Below are 21,617 nucleotides of genomic sequence, written 5' to 3'. Positions count from 1 at the left end.
TGGAGCACACAAAGGCTCTCCAATGAAGTCGAAGCTCTCCTGCCAGTGCTTTTCCAGGATGGGGAGTTGGGAAGGAGCTGCTGCTCACGGGAGCTCAGGAATGGGCTGCTGGCTCCAGAGGGGTTTGACCAAACACCTGGAGAAACAATTTAAAAATAATTTAGAAACCAATATAGAAGCAATAGTTATTAAAAATCAGCATTTAAAACACGGGGTCCATCACCAAATCAGCATTTAAAACATTGGATCCATCACCTAGAGTATCCATTGATTTGCAATTAAAGAGTCAATGCTCTCCAGTGATGCCTCTTCCAGTTGCTCATCAACTGTGGGAGAAATTCTATGTTTTTATCCAACGTTTTTCCCTTGGCATTTTTCCTTCCCATCTTCTCCCTTGAATTTTTTCTGCCCGTCTTCATTCTGGAATTCTTCTTTCCCATCTTTTTTTCCTTTTTTTTAGCCTCTCTTGGAATAGTAACTGCCTGGAATCTCATGGATTTCTAGAATTTGGCAAAAGCTAAATAAACACAGAGGTCCTCATGTGCATTTTTTTTTTTTTTTTTTTTTTTTTTTTTTTTTTTTTTTTTTTTGCCTTGGGAGCAGTGCAGCATTAACCCAAACAAACCTGTTGCTTTATCCTTTTTCTTTTACTATTGGGAAAAAGGTTTCTGAACTGATTGAGTAACCTTTCAAAGATTTTGCCTGACTTTTTTGTGCTTGCACTCATATCTTCCACAGTGTGAGCTCAGCTACACCTCACATCAGTGTCTGCCTGTGGGACAGTGGCTGTGCTGATTTATGTCATTAATCTTCATGAAAAAAGATTAAATTCTTGGTTTGCAGCCTTGGTTTTTTGGTTTTTTTTTCTTTTAATTCTGTCCCTTCTTGGTGGAAGTTGTCCGTGCAGCTTATTGAAGAGAATGTGAAGCTCCCTCCTTTAGATGAACAAGCAGAAGAGGGAAAACAGTTCCATTTCTGCCTCGATGCCGTAATAATGGCCATAATAATCGCAAACTTTTTTCTTTCTAAATGTAATTTTAGAAAGCAAGAAAGTGTGTTTATTTCATGGCTGGGTTAGCCCCAGCAATGGGTGTAAAAACAACGCTATATTTAGATTTTATGTTGATAAATATAGAGCACCAGCCTCCGCATAAATGTTTTATTTTTCCCTTGGGAATGAAGGAGAGAGGAGGGGCGGGGAGGAGAAGGAGAAAAACCCTAACAGCTTCTCTGGCCCCAAAAATCAAGGAAAAAAAAAATCCACTTCAAAGTGTCTGAGTGGCTCGAGAGGGGAGTCACAGCACAGTAGTTTCTCTTGCACTGGCTCATCACGGCGCTGGATGAGGTTGAAGGAAAAACTTTGCACGAGCAAAGTCTCTCCCAGCCAATGGAGCTGGCTCAGTGCGAGGGAGCAGCTTTGAAGGGACCACCTACCACAAACATTATTCCAAAAGCCGGAATTCTTACCACGAGCATCCAGGGAGGCAATGATAAACAGATGAGGCAGCCAGCAGAAATTTCACAGAGTTGTAACTTTAACTTTCTGCATGTGTTGGAGAAATAAGGCCTTTTAAAGAGCAGCGGCGCTGTTAATTATTAACATCATTTTATTCCTATTTGCAGCGCCCAGCACTGCCCTGAGCCACTGCATGTTCCCCCCTTCCAGCTTCCTTTACTCAAATATAACTTTATTTTTGCTGGTCACTGCCTAAATTACGGCCAGGAGACTGCCTGAGTTATTTTGGGTTTTTTTTATCTTTTATTCTCCACACAGAAATTCGCAGGTGCTTTTTTGCTCTGGGAACAAACAAATGGCAGCAGCTGTGATGGGAATTTGGGCATGAAAGAGCCCCAGACTGGCTTCTCTCCCTGCCTTCCTCAAGGTTGTCCATCATTTTTCCGACTCCTCTAGTTTTAGAAATTGGTGACAAATTTATAAATGAGCTCAGCAGCTCAAACAGCAGTTGAGTGAGGCTTAGGAGCAGAGCTCAGCTCATCCCCACGATCTGTTTGGGGTCAGATTGAAGCAGGAATCCAGAGCGTGACTTTGGAAATGCCAACGAGCTCCACATCCATCACTTCATCATGTCAGGAGCCATGCACGGAGGATATTTATGGTAAGAACAAAAAAAACACCCCAAGAAACCCAAACATATTTTGCTGGCAGTTGGGTCTCAGGAAAAATCCTGGAATGTTTGGAAAGAAAAGGCACCGCTTGAAATACTAGGGCAGTGAATGCCTCAGGCCACATCACACAATAAAATAATAATAAAGAAAGAAGTGAGAGTCTTGTGGGGAGTGAGGTTTTGGTGCTTGTGGTGGGACATTTGAGCTCCTCTCCATAAAGATCGGGAGCTTGGGACTGATCTTGAGGGTTTAACATCTCCTTTGGGGATTTAATTTGTACTTCAGACAACAGATGGTGGATTTTTCTGTACCTGAGACAGCATCCCACCTTCATTGTTCAGTATCAGGGAACGTTCATTTTGAATTGGGAATTTGATCAAATCCATGGAGTTCATTCCCCAAGGACACTCGGGCTGCCTGTGCCCTACTCTCCTCCCATAGAATCTTGTTTAAAAAGCCTTTTTCCCCTACCCCTAATTTGGAAAGTGCATGAACACCACAGATATCCATGGGCAGGGCTGGATACCCCAAACCTCACCCTGGAATGGTCACCCCTTTCCCCACCTCCACGTGTCCAAAATCAAATGGGGATGGTGTCTCTTAAGGAGAATTACCTGTGTCAGGCAGTGGTGCAGCATGGGAGAGATCTGTGGAGGAATAAAAGGCAATAAGCCTAAATCCAGACAATTCCATCGCTGAAACAACAACCATCGTTGCCCAGAGCAGCTTTGGCTGCCCCTGGATCCCTGGAAGTGCACAAGGAAAGACTGGATGGGGCTTGGAGCAGCCTGGGGTGGTGGACAGTGTCCCTGCCCATGGCAAGGAGTGAAATGGGGTGGGCTTTAAGGTCCTTTCCAACATAAACCATTCCATGACTCTGGGATTCCCTCTGAGAAGCCCAAATCTTCTCCTTACACCTCCAAGGAGAGCACAAGGAGCCAACATGGGATGAGTTTTTGGGATGCTCCATGACCCATCCAGGCAGGACTGGAATGTTTTGGAGGTGTTGGCCAAGGCTTTTCCCACTGGGATCCCCAGTAACAGGGTTGGGACCCAGACAGCTCAAATTCCAGGATTCCATGACAGGATTCAGTTTGGGTGTGTGCCCATCCAGGCTTTAATGAAAGGATCCCAGGGGGAGTCTGTTCATCCATAACCTGCCATCCCCATGCATTCCTAAATATTCCATGTGCATCCTGCAGTACTGGGAACCCGCTTCCAAGGAGCCGATCCTGAAAACTGTCGAGCAATTCCCAGGAGCTGCCGGGCACACTCGGCCCCCAGAAGTCCTCCCACAATTCCCAAATAAAGAGGGAAAGTTATTCCAAACCAAACCAGGGATCAACCCAAGCCAGCTCCCTCCCTGTGTTATTTTCCTCCTGCTATGTTTAACTCCACATCCCAGTTTTTAGTGAATTGGGAATGACTGGAGTGGGCTGGAGCTTTGCTGGCAAAGCTCAGGCAGGGATTTCCTGTTCCCGTTATCCAGATACTTCGGATAACTCTTTGGTGTTTGTCAGAGGAGTTAATGCAGCAGGATTCCATCAGGAGACACCTTTGGGGATGGAAATTCTGCAGGAGAACAGGATGAGGATCTGTTCTGGGCATTCCAGGAGAATGATGGATGGGCTCCTGCTGGTGCTCAGGATTGGGATGAGGGCTTTCCAGTCCTTCCCTTGGGCATCCAAGTCGGATTACATGGAGCAAAAGCTTTCTTTTCCAAGATTTCTCCCCTCAAAATATGAATGTTCATCCACACTTCTGGACATCAATCTTGGTCCTGTTGTGTGCAACAAAATAATTTGCATTTTTTCCCAACTTCCCCCCCCAAAAAAAAGGTGGTCAGGGACTCATGGAGTCAGTAGGGTTGGAAAAGAACTCCAAGGTCATCGATCCAAGCTCTGATAAATTACCCCCATGGCCACTAAACCATGAAGGGCCTCATCCACTCATTCCTGAAACATTTCCAAGGATAATTAATCCACCTCTTTCCTGGGCAGCCCAGCTTCATTGTTTGACCTCTCTTTCCATGGAGAAATTTTTTCCTGGATGCTGGACTGGTGGAACAAAGAGGACATTTCTTCCCTGAGGTTCCAGGAGCTGGAGACAAAGCAACAAGCCCAGACATGCAAGACTGGGCAAGAAGAGGATTCCCCCTGGGAGGCTCCCGGGGTGTTGGCCCTGCTGCTTGATGATGCCACAGTCAGCACCTTTTGGGACTCAGAGCATTCCTTGGCTGCTCATCAAGGTGGATTTAATGCAATCATCATTTCACTTCTATGCTTTAATTCAGTCTTCTGCTTGAAGAGCAGGAGAAACCCTACTTCACCAAAATAAAAGCAGCAAAAGACAACGTTTAATTTTTGGGGGCAGGGTTGTTTTTTTTTTTAATTAATTCTGATGGAACACCTGGCACAGTGAATGAAGAGAGAGCAGGCCTAGGAGTGAAAAAAATGCACGTCCTATGTTATATAAAAATGGGATTTTATTTGGAATAAATAAATAATATTAATGAATAGAGTTGGGGCTATCCAGCCAGGAGAGGAGAAGGTTGTGAGGAGACCTCACAGCTCCTTCCAGCGTCTGAAGGGGTCACAGGGAAGATAGAGAGGGACAAATCTTCAGTAACTGGAGTGACAGGGCAAGGGGGAATGGCTTCAGAATGACAGAGGGGAAATTTAGGTGGGATATTGGGCCGGAATTGTTCCCTGGCAGGGTGGGCAGGCCCTGGCACAGGGTGCCCAGAGCAGCTGTGGCTGCCCCTGGATCCCTGGCAGTGCCCAAGGCCAGGCTGGACTTTGGGGCTTGGAGCAGCCTGGGACAGTGGAGCAGCTCAGGACAGGGGGTTGGAATGAACTTTAGGATCTCTTCCATCTCAAAACCTTCCATGGTTTTATAAATCAAACTCTGCCTTGGGTCCTTGACCATCTTCCTCCTCCTCCTCCTCCTCCTCACCAGGTGTGAGCTGTGCCACATGCAGGAAGATTCTCTGTCCTCTTCTTCTCACAGTGACTCACCACTACACACTGTGGGAGCAAAATTGGCTGAATTCAAGCACAATTCCCAGCCCTTCTCTTTCCTCTCCACCAGCCAGGGGGCAAAATTTCACTTTTGGTGTTCAAAACCCCGTGGCTGTCACTGTGGGAGAGCCTCGGGCACGCGGGCACGGCTGGCAAGGAGTCAGATAATTACAGGAGCCAATTCCACTGAGAAACTCAGGACTGAAACCATCCAGGCCACAGTGGTTTCTGGGACACTCCTGGCAGGAGGGAAACGAGGAAGGGCTGGCTGCAGGGACACGGCTTTGGGAACAAGGGCTGGATTCCATTTCCCACCAAACATACTGCACTTTGTGTGGCCTCTCCCCCAGTGCAAGAGTGGAAAAGCTTTCCTAGACAGCTCCTGAGGTGCAGAAATTGGGGGAAAACACCTGGAATGTCCATTCTGCCTATGCACGGGTTATACTGGAATGCACTTGCTACTTTTACTTCAAAATATTGAGATTTTTTTGCCACCCTTAATTGCCGTGTTCTCCTCCAGTTAAGCCACAGTCATGTACAAAACCAAGCCTTGGAGATCGTGGGGCTACTGCAGATGTTTTCTGAGGGTCTTGAGTTGGGATGGAAAAGGTGGAAATTTTGGAAATGTCCTGCACTTGGAAATAAGGGCAGGATTCCCACATTCCCGTATCCTAGTGCCATATCCTGAGAGAAGAGAAAAAAAAAAAAAAAAAAAAAAAGAGTGGATGCAGACAGAGGAAAAGGCTTCTCTCTTCTTGTCAGAAAGCTCTAAATTTTTGCCAGCAAATCCTTGTAATACACCTTTCTATTCTGGCAAAGCCTTGGAAAAGCTTTGTGTGCCTGCTGTGTGCCAGAGCAGGGTTAGATTGGAAGCTCGGAATGGTGTGTGGGTGGTGGCTGGGGGTTACTGTTCTCCCTTGTTCCCACCCTCCTCCCACTCCACCCCCGGCTCCAGGGAATGGGAGATCGTTCCAAAGGCTGATGGATGAGCTCCGTGGGGCTGAGGAGGCCACTGAGGGCTGCTGCTCCCAGGCTGAGGCAGCAGGAACAGTTAAATGCAGGGAAAAATTAAAGGAATGATGATGGGGCAGTCTTGCTGGGAGCTGGAAGGGGTTGCTTTTTATCTCCTTTTTCTGCCAGAGTTGAGATAGAATGCACAAGACAGTATTTCTTGTTCGGACTCAGATGTTTATTAATTCTTATCCATATTACAGTCTCACAAACTGTGAGTTCTACAGCACTTCCAGCTAACAAACTAAAAATGGAGCAGTATCTCTCTCTCTACAAGGATAGCTCCTTGGATAAAGGATAAGCTGTCCAATTAAAAAATTACTTCTAAACTATTTTTACTTTTAACCCAATAACCAAACACCCGTGGCCCTCAATGTGGATTTTTCTCTCCAATTACAAAACACCACCCAGACCTATGAAGAAGAAGGTGAAAAAGAAAGACTGGCCTATGCCCCAAAGCCTCCATCTTGCTTTATATATATATTACTGTATTCTAAAACTTTTAACTCTAATTTTTCCATCCTGTGATATCACACACTTCTATTCAAACTCCACACCCACAATCCCAGTGTTGTCACTCAATTTTGGAGCCTCCCCCAAGGCCTCAGGTCAAGTGCAGTGTTCTCTTGGGGGTCAGTGCCTGTCACCATAGAGAGTCTAAAATTCTCAGTGTCCAAGGTTCCAACAGGAAGGAAAAGAGTTTGGACTGGAGCAGAGGGTGGAAATCAAGGAGTTCTTGGGATGCCTCCGACCACTGCTCCTGAAGTTCTGCACCATGAGCTGAATCAGGAACCAAATCCAACCCAACCCAAAAAAACCCTTGTGGGGCCACCAAACTGGAGCAGAGGAGAGGACGTGGAGCTGAGCCCACCTGTCACAGCACCAAGGTGACACCTCAGCCCTGAGCTGAAGGCGACTGTCACACAAACACACGAGTTCCTCGACATGCAACAACACCCAGGCCTCTTTTTTTGGCCAATCCCCTTTAAAATAAATACTCAGTTTGAGTGCCTGTTTTGCCAGACTGCGAAGCACTTTCAGCACACCAGGGCTGGCTCCTCGTTGGGGGATAACCACAAGCCAATTAGAAGTTAAATTGTTGAGCACTCTGCATCTAATTGAAGTCTCTCCCTTCTGCCCACTATTTTTAGTGCTTGGCCCGAGCTGCAGCTCCACATAGGGTATAATCATGTTTATTTAGGAGCCATGTGTACCTCAGTGAGAAAAATAAAATCCAGCAGGCAGAGCTGTTTTTTTTACCAAATATACATGGGTGGGTGGTAGAGGTCAGGTCTAGACTGCTCTGTGTCTCTTGCTGTCCCCCTCTCCCATCAGGGCACATCCTTTTCACCCCAAACCCATGCCTGAAATGTGTTCATTCGGCTTGAAATGCATTTCCCCTGCTCTTTTATTGTCATTTATTGTCACCTCTGATATTTTCTTCGTCCTCTGCTGCGTACAGAGCAGTGGCAAGAGGTTCTGGTTGTGCTGGAGCAAATAATGCAGTAACAGAAAATAAAAAAAAATAAATAGACAAGGTGCTGTGAATCAGCCCTGAGCTGCCTCTGCTCTTCCCAGGGCAGTTTGAGGAGGGAAAAGGGTTGGGAATAATCCCAGGAACTTCAGGAGTGATTCCAAGGGCAACAGCAAAGTCATGAGGATGGAGTTTCTGGGAGGCTTCCAGCAAGGGGAAGGAGAGAAAATCGCTATTTGTTAGGAAATTTCAGTGTCTGGGCTCCAAAGGCTGGTGGGACTGGGATAAGATAACCTCAGAGCCTTGAAAGTGAAGAAACTTTTGTCTGTGCTTGATGGGCCAAGAGGGAGGGGTGTGTGGGGGGGCAAAAAGAAGGACAAGGAACAAAATTCCATCAAAAATAGAAGAAAAGGTCTTTTCCAACTGCTTTTCAAGCAGTCGCTTGGTTTGTTCAGCCTCGAGAAGAGGAGACTAAGGGAAGACTTCTTTGGGGTCTTCAACATCTTCCCAGGGGCAGCTCCAAACTCTGCTCTCTGGGACAGGGACAGCACCCAGGGAACGGCTGGAGCTGTGCCAGGAGAGGTTTAGGGTGGAGATCAGGGAAAGGCTCTTTCCCCAGAGGGTTCAGGCACTGCCCAGGCTCCCCAGGGAATGGGCACAGCCCCGAGGCTGCCAGAGCTCCAGGAGGGTTTGGGCAGCACTGCCAGGGGTGCCCAGGGTGGGATTGTTGGGGGGTCTGTGGACTGGATGATCCCTGTGGTTCATGGTTCCATGAAGCACGATCCATTCCATGCATCCATAGTTCTGTGACCATACAAGGGCCGAGCCAGGGAACTCCATAATCCCATGGAGCGGATTCCGAACGTGAGGCTCAGCCTGAAGGATGAGGGAGGGAGAGCCCAAGAGCTCCCAGGTTGCAACAGAAGCTCTGGCCCTGACTAAACCCCACCCCAGCCATCCCAGTAAAGATAAGGAGGGAGATAAGGGGGCCAGCTTGTGCCTTAAAAAGCTGTCTGTACCACCACTGCTCCCGGTGAGCTCATCAGCTTCGTGCCTTCAAACACCCCGTGGAAGTAAACAAAAAGCAAAGGCCACCCAGGATCCCGTGCTCTCCTTGTTCTTGGCAAAATCTGATTTTCCTCGTTCATCTCTGTTTTGTCTAAACCTGGGGACCAGCTCACCGTGCACAGCTGAGAAGAAAATAGTGGGGGGTTTATTTTTCTTCAGGAATTTTGCTTATGTTCGGGTTTCTCGCCCCAGAAGGGATTTGAGTTTGTGTCAGTGAGAAGCCATAAATTATATTTTACAAATCTCAACACTGATTTATCCCATTTCAGCAGCCCTGCAAAACATGAAGTCAGTACTAAACCAAACCTAGGGCCCTTCCTAAAATATAGACCTGGAAAGATCCACCTCAGAACTTCTCCTGACTGGAGAAACACATGGTCCTTATCTCGTTTCACAGAATTAGATGTGAAGTGCTCAGCCTTGATTTGAAAGTGATTAGAACTGTATTGACAGGGAGGAAATTAAAACTGAAAAGTGATCACAAAAGTGATGGTCTGAGCGCTCAACAGGATTTAAGGGATAAACTGAAAAATGGAGGTCGAGTTACCCAAACACTCCTGGAAAACACATTTATCCTATCAAAGCTGATGTGGGCTGCAGTCTTCCCACTTCAATGACAGTGAAGGTTCTGAATTAGGCTGGAAAAGGTGCTCAGGTCCAAGGGTTCATGGCAACACTGAAAAATCCACCTTTGAAAAGCTTTTGCTTTAGTTAGTCTTGATTTAATTACATCCAAAACTTAAGAGAGAGTCAGATCTAAGGAAGGATCAAGATGCAAGAAGGGCATGTTTTTCCCGGCTGTTTCTGACACAAGGAGTTGAAATCCACCATCAGGAGTGTGACCCCATTTTCAGGGGGATCAAACCCCTCCTGGGAGCTGGGCGATGCGGCGGGCAGGAGTCACCACCCCCGGCCACGGGAGCAGCACTCTGGGCTCCATCAGGAGCTTCAGCAGGCAGAACTTGGCCTTTTCCCAAGGCCAGGATGTTCAGCAGTGCAGAGACGTGATCTGCAGGCAGCAAAAATGGAACAAAAAAAACTTCCAGGCAGAACCCGGGTTTGCTCAACAGCAGAGATATCTGGCGCCAGGCTGCTCCAGGGTTTGGGGTGGTAACACTCCTCTGCTGCCACTTGAGTCCCAAACAGCCACCTCCAGATGCACATTCCACATGGAAGTCAGCCTTTAGGGGCAGTGAAACCTGTGAGAGCGTCAGCAGAGGGAACTGGTTTTCTTCACTGCAGCTCAGGGCTCTTGGGGCATTATAAAATCAGGCTGTGGTACCGTGAGGACTCATAAACCAAACGGGATGTAAATAAATCCATGGAAGTGGCAATAGGAGAAGAGGAGCCCATCTAGGATTCCTTCCCTGGATCCCTGGAAGTGTCCAAGTCCAGGTTGAGTGGGGCTTGGAGCAATCTGGGATAGTGGGAGGTGTCCCTGGCCGTGGCAGGAGTGGGACTGGGTGGGCTTTAAGGTCCCTTCCATCTCAAACCGTTCCATGATGGTTCCTTGCTCCCAGTTGTCAAAAAAAACCCAAAAAAAACCCCAAAAAAACCCTAAACTCAAAACAACACTGATGGATTTTTAAAGGGATGCAAAGAGGTCACCTGGAAGCCTCTTTTCCCAATGCAATGCTTTGGCCAACAATTAAATGTTTTTTTGGTTTTTTTGGGGTTTTTTTTGTTTTGTTTTTTTGTTTTTGTTTTTGTTTTTGTTTTTAAGAATGTTATCTCTGAACCAAAATCATTACAAGAGAAAACTTTAAAGGCATGGGACATGAACTAACAAAAGGGATTTCCCTCCCTGTTGATCAGTCTGGCTGATTATTGGTTTCAAAATAAAACTAGGGAATTGCTGAATGGGTCTTTCCAGGAATCCATCCCACCTCTCCCTGCCAGCCTCTCCTCTTACGGTGGTAGGACCCCTGCAGCCCCTTCCCAGCTTTCAGCGAGGTGGAACTGGTGCTGTCCCCAGCTCCTGAGTGCCTGGGACAGCAGAAAACCCTTCAGCAGGGGTTAAAACCCAGCAATAATTTGGGTACAAAGGCTCCCCTTTGGCATTCCTGCTGCTTCCCGGTGGCTCAGAAAGGCCAGCTCCTGCCGGCGAGCGCTGCCAGCTTTCTGATGGAATTCGTGTTTGCTGGGCAAAGGATCCAGCTTGGGGATGGCATTATCTGGGAGGAGAGGGGATCACTGGCAGGGGGACAGGTTTCTTGGTGTCCCAAGTCCCCGCCTGTCTCACCGAGGAGGAGCTGGGAGATGACACATGAGGGGACAAAATAATTCAATATTGCCCGCAATGGTGCCTTGCCTTGACAGGGGAAACTCACCTTGCACGAGTGAAGCTCCTCTGAATTCCCCATAAACGCTCTGGGACAGTGCTGGGGTTGAGCAGGAGCATTGTCCGGGAATGAAGAGATTGGTGCCACCAAGCTTGGGGACAGAGAGGTTGGGCTCAGCCAGGATCATTAAAATCAGGTTGGGAACGACTTCTGGGATCATCCAGCCCCATGGCCACCTTGTCCCCAGCCCAGAGCACTGAGTGCCACCTCCAGCCCTGCCTTGGACACCTCCAGCCATGGGCACTCCAAAGCTCCCTGGGCAGCCCCTGCCAAGGCCTCAGCACCCTTTCCATGGAGAAATTCCTGCTGAACAAAAGCAGGGTACATCCCAAAAACCCTTTAATTTAAAGGGCACATTTAAAACTGAGGAGCTGCTTTCTGCCGAAAGGATCTGTGGTTTGAGCTGAGAACCCAAATTCCACAAGCTCAAGGTGGTCCCTGTCGATGGGAGTGGGATAAAGACAGTGAGACAGCTCCAGGCTGTCCCCTGGGGACAGCCTCACACAGCCTGGGGCCACCCAAACCTGCAGGGACATCCTCACAGCCTGGGACCACCCCAAAACACCAGCAGGGACCTCCTCACATGCCTTGGGGTGTCCCAAACCTGCAGGGACAGCCTCACACAGCCTGGGGCCACCCCAAAACAGCAGGGACCTCCTCACACACACCTGGGAGCCACCCCAAAGAAACAGGGATCTGCTCACAAACCTGCTTACAAACCCCAAACCACCAGCAGGGATCTGTTCACACAGCTTGGGGTGCCCCAAACTGGCAGACGGACCTCTTCACACATTTTGAGGTCATCCCAAACACCCAGGGACCTGCTCACACCTCTTGGGGTTATCTCAAACTAGTAGGGACCTGCTCCCACACCTTGGGGCCACCCCAAAACACCAGGGACATCCCCACACAGCTTGGGGTGCCCCAAACTTTGAAACTATCCTCACTCAATAGAGAGATGCTGAAACAAATTAAATTAAAATCATTATGTTTGGGATTGATTGACTTTTGAGTCGATCTTGTTGTTGAGAAATAGGAGGGTGAGATCCAGGACTTGCAGGATTGTCCAACTTCTTCCCAAATTGGGAAGTTGGCATCTTCAAGGGCCACCTGGACTGGCAGTGAAGATACAAACCCCCCTATAAATTAATGGAATTCAGAGAATTAAAGCAAGATCAATACTGTATGGAAATGCTTTCATTCGTGGCTCTCAGGATTAATTAAAAAAAAAAAAAAAAAAAGAAGACAAAAATAGAGAAAGAAACCAATCTTAGAATGTGTCCTGTTAATGCCATAAAGATCCATACCTTGCAATGAAAAAAAATCATCTAATTCTTCACTGAGTGATGATGACATTGGTGTATTTTAAACCAAATTCCATAAGCCCCCAAAAACATTAAGCCAAGCACAATAAAACCAGATATTTCAATTTTTGATTTTTTTTTTAATCACCTAAGGACAAGAGTGGCTTGAGAACGTGTCCTGCCACAGGAAAATGGACCTGAGAGATCCCCTCATCCCAACCCCTGCCAGAAAAAAACCCCTTATTGCTCTCCAAACCAGCATCTTCACCCAGTGATGTGTTTCAGAGGAGAGCTTGGTTTAAAATTATAAAAAAAATTTACATTTTTAATATTATATATATATATACACATTATTTCTATATAGGAATTATATATTAATTCCGATATAGGAATTATATATTAATTATATATTATTCTATATATTATATATAGAATATATTTTTATGTAGAAATTCTAAAAGATCAACACTTCCCTGTGGATCTGACAGCAGCCCTGCATCACCTTCTCAACAAGGAGCCAGCATCCAAGAAAAACTAAATTAAGGGTTAAATAAACCCTCCTCCAACTCCAGAACGATCCTTCCCAGTGCCCATAATCAGCGTCTAGAGATTTCCTAAATCAGTAACCACCCCAAAAGATCTCCATCTTCCACGGATCGCCCTTGTCCTCAGGTGACTCCAGTCAGGAGATTCATTCGTGTTCTCCCAACCTGGAGAGCTCTGGGTTTGTCCCGAGCTGGACACTCAAACCGGCTCTCAGCCAGGTCCTGAGCATTGATCCCAGCTTTCTGGGCCTCTCCTGCCCTCCCTTTGCCACTTGGGAGCCGCCGAATTTTCTGGGAACACGCTCCCAGCTCCTCATCCCGTGTGTTCCACGGATCTGCACTTCTAGAGCTGCAAGATTTTCTGATTCGCCTGCCAGGATTTTGACTGGGTGCTCCTAGAGCTTTTTCCATGATTGGGTTTTATGGGTTTTTGATTTTTTTGGGTTTGGGGATTTTTGGGGGTGTTTTTTTTGTTGTTGTTTTTTTTTTGGGGGGGGGGGGGGTGTTTGTTTTTTTGGTTTTTTGTTGGTTTTTTTTGGTTGTTGTTATTTTTTGGGTTGGTTGTTTGCTGCTTATTTTGCCTTTTTGTGGGGTTTTGGATTGGTTTTATTTCGGTTTTTGGGTTTGGGGGTTTTTCTTTGGGTTTGGTTTTGGGTTTTGGGGTTTGTTTTTTTTTTTCCCGGATTTATCTATCCAGCCCCTGTGTCACCACCTATGGATTTAACATTAAAAAGATGATTAAAGCTGCAAACGTCATCCTTGTAGGATAAATCATTCCCTCCTTCCGCCGCAGTAACAACCATGACTTGCTCCCAATTAAAAAACAATTAAAAAAAAAAAAAAAGAGAGAAAACTTTTGGGGTTTTGCAGCCTCTTCACCCCTTTGCTGTGCCCTTGTGGGATCCTTTCACCCCTCCTGGACTGTTTCAGCGCCTGTTCCTCGGGGAAAACCCACACGGGCTCTTCGCCCACCCCACAATATCCATCCCCTCCAAGCGTTTCTCTTGCCTCATCCCAAACTGGGATGGGTTTTGTTGGGAAAACCCCACTGGCGCTTGCGGCCAAGCGGAGCCTTTCATCAGGCCGTGCCCATTTAAATGCTGATGGTGTTAATTCTCCCCAAAATCACCTGCTAATGGGTCCCCTCCCTCGGCCGGGGCTGGATTAGGAGCTGTGCCCTCCCGGAGCATCCCGGTTATCCTCACCCCCCTCTTACGGTGTTAATTAGGGACACAAGCCGGGCACTGAGGGAGGGGACACAAAGCGGCTTGAGAGAGAGGGGGGAAAAGAGAAAAAAAAAAAAAAATAAAAAAAAGAGAGAGAAAAGGAGGAATAAACATCCCCATAAACATCCCCTTGGATTAGCAGGGGACGCGTTTGAAGAAGCCCGCATCTTTCCACCTGGAGCACCTGGATGCTGCGCTTCCACTCCCGGCGGAGATCAAGGTCTGCGCAGCCGAAAGGCTCGGGACAAAGAGCAGCTCCGGCAGGTGGGGGAATTACCCCCCACTAAAAAAAAAGGCGGCCCCAAATAAAGGGTAAAACAACCCCCAAAACCAGCCCAAAGCTTTGCGTGTGGCGTTGCAACCACAAAGGTTTTCACCTGCTCCCTCTGTTTCATCTTCCCGAGCCCAAAGGGACAGGGCTCTGCTCTGTGTCAGGAGAGGTGAGGATTAAAAAAAAAACAACAACGGGATATTTTTTTCCCTTTTAATGCCTGTGGGTAGGTTTGAGGGGTTTTGTAACCCTTTCTTGCGCTGTGTGAGGTTTTGTTTTATTTTATTTTATTTTATTTTATTTTATTCTATTCTATTCTATTCTATTCTATTCTATTCTATTCTATTCTATTTTATTCTATTTTATTTTACTTTGTTTTATTTTCCTTTATTTATTTTACTTTATTTTATTTTACTTTATTTTATTTATTTTATTTTATTTTATTTTTAAAAACACGAGCGGTTTTAGGGGCGTTTAGTTTTCAACGCCACGTGAAGATCAGTGGAGGACAGGAAGAGGAGCGTGTGAGCATCGGCTTTAGAGAATTACTAAAGAATGAAAAATGGGCGTTTCTGTGCGCCAGCTTGGGGTGGACAATACCAATATATATATTCTGGGACCCCAGAAAGGGCTGGAAGAGCCCAGAGCCCCTTGGAGCACCTAAAGGGGCTCCAGGAGAGGGACAAACCCTTTTTCTTCGTCCCTGTAGAAAACAATCACTTTTCCTGAGGGCTCAAATTGCTTTCCATACACAGCTTCCAGTGTAAATTCCACTCAGGATTTCTACCCTCGTCTCATCCTTAGCTGAGGAGCCCTTTCCACGCCTGAAGGGGCTCCAGGAGAGGGGGAGAGGGACTGGGGACAAGGAATGGAGGGACAGGACACAGGGAATGGCTTCCCAGTGCCAGAGGGCAGGGCTGGATGGGATACTGGGCAGGAATTGTTCCCTGGCAGGGTGGGCAGGCCCTGGCACAGGGTGCCCAGAGCAGCTGTGGCTGCCCCTGGATCCCTGGCAGTGCCCAAGGCCAGGCTGGACTTTGGGGCTTGGAGCAGCCTGGGACAGTGGGAGGTGTCCCTTTTCCAGCAGGAGCCATCACAGGAGGCTGCTTTACAGATTTCTAGATAGTCAATATTAAATCTTGAACTTCACAGAGCTCTGTTGGAGCTCTTCCAGCACTAAAAACAGGAGCAGCGGGTACTCCAGAGGTGCCAAAGCTCTCCATCCATCAAAACCTGCTTCTTTTGTTGGCTCCCCTCTTGCTTAGGGCTTTCCTGACTTTTTGGAGGGAAAATTCCCTTCGAGAGGAGGAGGATGGTGAGGAAGCACATCCCGAGATGCCTTTCCCGGCAGGGGTCACTGGTCTGTGTGTCAGGAGTTGGAGCCCGGCGTTTCTCCCTCTGGATGGGAGCAGGAGATCCACACTGGACACACCAACCAGCCCAGACTCAGAGGCTCCACACATCCCATGTTTTTAATCACCCGAGTTTTTACATTTTTCTTCTTCCCACAAGCCTTTTGGTCGTCGTTGTTATGGTTGTTGGGTTGGTTTGGGGCCCGCAAGGGATTAATTCAGGCATTTCTGATAAGGAGAATCTGTCACTGAGGGGAAGGATCCAGGAGGGACCAAGGTGATGCCACCTGCTTATTCCCCAGGGAATCCCACTGCTCCCTGCCAGCGCCTCTCCCCGGGAAAGGGGGGCATGAGCAGCCTTTGCTTCTCCCTCCTGGGACCACGTTTCAGGGGCTTTTTATCCCCATTCCCGAGCTGTCAGAGGGGTATTTTGACTTCCCAGGATGATGCAGACCTCAACTGGGTTTAGGTTTTGGGGACAGAACGATGGGCAGGGCCAAGGGAAGCCTGAAAATCCCTCCCCTCAAGAGCAGCTTTTGTTTCATCTTAACGGACACAGGGTGAGACTCTCATGTTTTTGTTTTTGTTTTTGTTTTTGTTTTTTTCCCTAAGGGATATTACTAGATCAAATTTCTTGGATTCACTATATCCAGCTTCTCGGATTTACCTAAAGAACAAACCCTGAAAGTCCCAAACGGTCAGAAATGGGAAGAGATCCTGACTTGCAGACGTGGTAAGGGAGGAGAGGAGGGAATAAAACCCATAAAACCCCATCGTTTGTGTGGAATCTATCCATGAAGTTAATTATTCTGGAGATGTCTGTGGTGGCATCCACCCTGCTGGGCACAGACCACGGGACACAGATACAACCAGTGCTGACCTGAGCTCCTCTTGCCTCGGAATGGCTGCTAAAAATACCTTTTTTTTTTTTTTTTTTTTTTTTTTTTTTTTTTTTTTTTTTTTTCCTTCTCCAGACTAGGAAAGTGAAGAATGTCAAGGGCTCAAGAAGCATTTTTGATTAATGCAAGGACAGGCGTGGAGATGGTCAACCTGAACAAAGCAAAAGAGGGTGGAGGACAAAGAGGTACCAAAGAGGACAAGAAATGGTATTTAATGTCCCACCGGAGTATTTTTCTCTGCCCGCAGAGGTGTCGAAGCTGGGCTGGTCCCTCTCACTCTCCGGAGAAAAATCCCTGACCCCAATGACAGCGATTTAAGCGTCCTTGGGATGAACTATTACGCTGTTCCTGGCAGATCTGAACCCAGCTGAACAGCTCCTGATGCTTTTCTTAGCCAGGTCCCTGCAGTTTTTCACAGCCCGGTCCCCTCATTGCCCCGGTGCCACTGACTCTTAGTGGGCCATAACATTATCATGATAATAAAATAATTACATCATTATGCATGGAGTGGATGTTGTGCAATCTTTTTTTTTTTTTTTTATTTTTTTTTTTTTAAGTATAGCTTTTGAAAGTACTTTAAACTGTGGTTTGTTTGGGGGGGTTTTTGGGTTTTTTTTTTATTTGGTTTTGTTTTTTTTTTTTTTTTTTTAATTTTCCCAGCCTTGTATGACGATTCAAGCACTGAACTCCAGCCTCTGAGTCAGGAACTCTCTCAGGGGCTGCTCGTGCTGTGGCTCCAGCAAAAGCTGCTCAAGAGAGGCTCTAAAGGGTGGGTTTAGGTGTTTTAAGGACCATCAGGGGTTTACCCTCCAGTCTGGGGGAGTTTGGGCTGTTCTAAGTCAGTTCCAGAGCTGGAAGGAAGCCGGGAATGATCCTTGGAAAGTTTGCCTCTCCCTGGGGCTGTTCTCCCTCCTTTACATTTTCTGCGCCTGTGGCCTCGGTTCAGCACCTGCCGGAGCCGCAGTGGGGCTGGAATTCCACAATCCCGTGTTCTCTAGGGAAATAAACGCCCTAAAGAGGCGGCACCACCCCAGAGGCACCCAACACCCACCATCAGGCAGCATTTTTCAGGGATGCTCGGTGCCCTCGGAGCCCGCCAGGCACGTGCTGGGTTTGGGCTGAGGTACAAAGCCTTTTTGGGGTGGGCAGGGGAGGCTCCACGGTGATTTTGCACCCCAAAGCCCTTGCCCAGGTTGCAGGGGAGGCTGAGGGCAGCACTGCACCTGCAGCCCCGCACACAACCACCCGAAACAGAAGGGGCAGCTAAAGGAGGGGGGAAAAAAAATGTGTGCTCGCAGCTTTTCCTCCCTCCGAGCCACCCCAAAAGGCTGAAGAGGCACAGGAACGAAGCGGAGGGAAAAATAAATCTTTATTGTGCACGGAGCAAGGAGCGAGCGGTGGAGAGCTGCAGCGGCCGTGGTTGGTCCAACACAGCCCCTGGGTGATCCTTCCTCCCTCCCAAAACCAGGGAGAGGGATTCTACCTCCACGTGCCCTTCCCAGAGCCCCAGCCGCGCTCCCTCTCGTCGCCTCGATGGCCAGAGGGCGTCGGTGGCCACCAGGGAATTCCTCAAAAGCGGCTGCAGGAGCCAAGCCAGCGGCCTCGCCCGTGGGGTGCCGGGGATGAACTCCCCACCCGTGTCTCTGTTCCCCCCGCGAACATCCTCCCTCCTTCCCGCAGGGACAGGGAGGGACGTGGAGGCAGCGCAGGGTGAATTGAAAGAGGTTTATTATTATAATTATAATTATTAATTATTATTATTATTCGTTCGCACGCAGACGGCGGCATCCCTTCGAGGCAGAACGCAAAACCCAGTGTGTGTACAAAGTCACAGCCACGGCTTGAAGAGATGACAAAACCAAAAACCAAAAACAAAAACCAAAAACAAAAAAAAAAAATCGAACTCGTTTAAAAAGTCACTGAAAAGTCCCGGCGTTATGTACAGCTAAGTGCCAGCTCGAGTATTCACAACACAGTAACGTACTGCAAGAAGTCGCTTTCGGAGTAGTTCCCTTGAGAAACAGCCTTGGCTCCGGCGGAGCGTGTGTGGGTGCGAGGGCCGGCCGCGGGCTCAGGGCACGGGCTGGCAGGTGTGCAGGCGGGCCGGGTCCGCGGGGCCCTGCTCCCGCTGCAGGCGACACGCCAGCCCCTCGGAGCACGGGCAGCGCTGGAAGATCTCCAGGCCGTGGGCGCCTTTCCGCCGGTGCCGGGTGCACACCTGCCCCTCCCGCAGCACCGGCTTGCAGATCTTGGACCAGAAGTGGCGGGCGCAGCACAGCCCGGCCGCGCAGTCCGACGAGCGCAGGCAGAAGTCGCCCTCCTCTCCTGCGTGGGGACAGCGAGGGGACGGATGCTCAGGCGGGCTCCGGGACAGCTCCGGGCGCGGGGTGGGCATCCCGCCCTGATCGATCCCACGGGGCGCGGGGAGCATCCCGAGCCGCCCCACGGGCACGGTGGGCATCCCGGGGGTGTCTTCTGGGGTCTGTGGGGGACAGCCCGCACCCACCCCACCCCACAGGGGACAGGGGAAAGGGACACTCCAGACCGACCCCACAGGGGACAGGGGAAAGGGACATCCCGGACCGACCCCACAGGGGACAGGGGAAAGGGACATCCCGGACTGACCCCACAGGGGACAGGGGAAAGGGACACCCCAGACCGACGCCCCCCGTGGGGGCTGGTGGAGCAGGAAAGGCATCCCGGACTGATCCCATGTGGGGACACCGGGACAGAGTGGGCACCCCAGACTGATCCCACGGGGGACTGAGGTGCAGGATGGACATCCCGGACTGCTCCCAGGGCAGAGGAGCAGCCTGAACTGGTGCCCAGGGGACAGCAGGACAGGGTGGCAGCACCAGGCGGGACGGCAGCAGCCGGGACCCCTCACCTTTGGCCGTGGGGAGCCAGGCGGGCGCGGGCGTCCGTCGGGGCAGCGCCTCAGTGCCCGTGTCCTCCGGCTCGGCCGCTGCGTGGGGCGGCTCCGGGGCCGTGCAGAGACCTGCGGGGGCAGCTGTCAGCCAGGCCTGGGACCCCGGCCCCTCCCGCGGCCCCCAGCCCGGCCGGCCCCGGCGCTCACCGTTGCTGCAGGTCATGCCGGGGCAGCACATGGCATCGCGCAGGCAGCGCTTGCGGCGCCGCCGGCAGCTGAGGCACAGCGGGGCCCCCCCGCCGCGGGCCGCACCCCCGCAGAACTCCTCGGGGCCGCAGTCCTCGTCCTCGGCGCACGGGAAAGGCTGCGGGGCACAAAGGAGGCGGGGGGATCAGCGGGGCCGGGGCTGCCATGCCCGAGGGTCCTCCCGCTCCATCCCCGGTACGCTCCCTCTCCGATCCCCGGCGCGTCCGCTCCATCCATCTCCTGTGTGCTCCTCCCCGCCTCCACCCCGGGACGCCGTCTCCATCCCCGAGGTGTCCCTCACTCCACTCGGTGTGTCTGTGTCCCCATCACCCGGTGCGTCCCCTCCTCCATGGCCGGTGTCTCCCTCTCCATCCCCGGGCAGCCCCTCCGTCCGTCTGCGCCGTGTCCCCCCTCTTCTACCCCTTCCATCCCCGCTGTCCCCTTAATCCATCCCCCGGTCTGTGTGTCCTCATCAACGGCGTCCCACCCTTCATCCCAAATGTGTCCCTCAACTCCATTCCCGCTGTGTGTCCCCGACTCCATCCCGAGTGTGTCCCCATCTCCATCCCTGCTCTGTCCCCTCCATCCCCGCTGTGTGTCCCCGTCTCCATCTCCGCTGTGTCCCTAACTCCATCTCCGCTGTGTGTCCCCGACTCCATCCCGAGTGTGTCCCCCCCATCCCCGCTCTGTCCCCTCCATCCCCGCTGTGCGTCCCCATCTCCATCCCGGGTGTGTCCCCATCCCCATCCCCATCCCCGCTCTGTCCCCATCCCCATCCCCGCTCTGTCCCCATCCCCTCTGTCTCCTACCTGCCGGGTGGCGGCCGGCGGTGCCTTGTTGCTGCCGTCGAACGGTGGTGCCGGGGCGGCGCTGGCCTCTGCCGCCGCCCCCGGGGGGGGTCCCTTGATGGCGTTGGAGCTGAGGGCAGCCCCGGGAGCCGCCGCCCGCCCCGCCGGGGCCGCGCAGCTCAGCGCCGCCAGCAGCGCCACCAGCCCCCGCATGCTGGAGCCTCCCGTGCCCTCCCGTGCCCGCGGTGTGCCCGAGCAGCAGCACCGAGCCGCCAGCAGCGGCTCCTGCGCTCCTCCGCCGCCTTTATACCCCCGGGGCTGCCTCCTGCCCGCCCCCTCGGGGCGGGGGGCCCGCCGGCTGGGATTTCAAAGCCTTCCCGGGGGAAGGGAGGCTGTGCCCGTGAGCCCCCCAAACCGCCCCCAGCCCGCCCCGAGGGTCCCACACGGCTCGGGAGGGGGTTTCGCAAGGCCCGGGGCCGCCCCCCCCGCCCAAACTCCCGGCCAGATGCTCCGCACTCCCCGACGCCGCCGCTGGCTCCAGCCGGGACAGAGGGGACCGGGAGGAGAGAGGGAAGGGGGGGACCTTGCTCCCCCCTTGTGTAACCCCCCCAGAGTGGGTGGGAGCCGCTGTGGGTGCGGGGAGCCCCCCCCCCCTCCCCGCCTCCCCCGATGGCAGAGTCGGTGCTTTGGTCTCCTCTAAGTCTCCCCCCGCCGCCTCCCCCGCGTCCTTCCTGGCGCCAGCGCAGCCTTGCAGGAAAGGAGAGGGGCTGCTCCGCATCCCCCCGCGCCGGGCGCTGTGCGGGGACACGCCACGGGACTCGCGGTGTCCTCCCCCTGCTCCCCTGACCCCAGCCGGGCCGGGGGGCAGCGCCGGGCGGGGGGGAGCTCTGGGCCCTTTGATGCGGGGAGATCAAAGGCGTCCCCCCCCCACCACTCCCTTCTCAATCCCCCCCATCCCCTTTCTGTTCCCCTCCATTCCCCCCGTTCTCTCCATTCCCCTCCCCATTCCCCCATTCCCCCTATTCCCTTTCTATTCCCATTCGTCCCCATTTCCCCCAGTCCCCCTATACCCCCC

The 21,617-nt window shown here is 51.1% G+C and overlaps 2 protein-coding genes across 2 annotated transcripts in view; one reads left to right on the top strand and one right to left on the bottom strand.

Moving 5' to 3' along the window:
- A1CF (APOBEC1 complementation factor) overlaps positions 1-21,617 on the top strand; it is a 503,111-nt gene that overhangs the window by 56,889 nt on the left and 424,605 nt on the right. The gene's annotated exons all lie outside the window — the stretch shown is intronic.
- DKK1 (dickkopf WNT signaling pathway inhibitor 1) lies at positions 18,711-20,786 on the bottom strand. Its single transcript, XM_066324535.1, has 4 exons — positions 20,564-20,786; positions 19,716-19,872; positions 19,527-19,637; positions 18,711-18,964 (listed from the first exon to the last, which is right to left on the bottom strand). Exons 1-4 carry the CDS (start codon positions 20,753-20,755, stop codon positions 18,711-18,713), a joined length of 714 nt encoding a protein of 237 aa, XP_066180632.1. The 5' UTR covers positions 20,756-20,786.

Source organism: Sylvia atricapilla, chromosome 8 (genome assembly GCF_009819655.1).
Source record: "Sylvia atricapilla isolate bSylAtr1 chromosome 8, bSylAtr1.pri, whole genome shotgun sequence".
NCBI lineage: Eukaryota > Metazoa > Chordata > Aves > Passeriformes > Sylviidae > Sylvia > Sylvia atricapilla.
Note: the sequence above shows the minus strand (reverse complement) of the source record. Positions and strands in the feature narration are given on the sequence as shown.

Coding starts and splice junctions, on each gene's coding strand:
- DKK1 (XM_066324535.1), bottom strand. CDS start 20,755: ATGCGGGGGCTGGTGGCGCTGCTGGCGGCGCTGAGCTGCGCGGCCCCG. Junction 19,638..19,715: donor CGGCATGACCTGCAGCAACG/GTGAGCGCCGGG, acceptor CTGCCCCCGCAG/GTCTCTGCACGGCCCCGGAG. Junction 18,965..19,526: donor CTGGCTCCCCACGGCCAAAG/GTGAGGGGTCCC, acceptor GTCCCCACGCAG/GAGAGGAGGGCGACTTCTGC.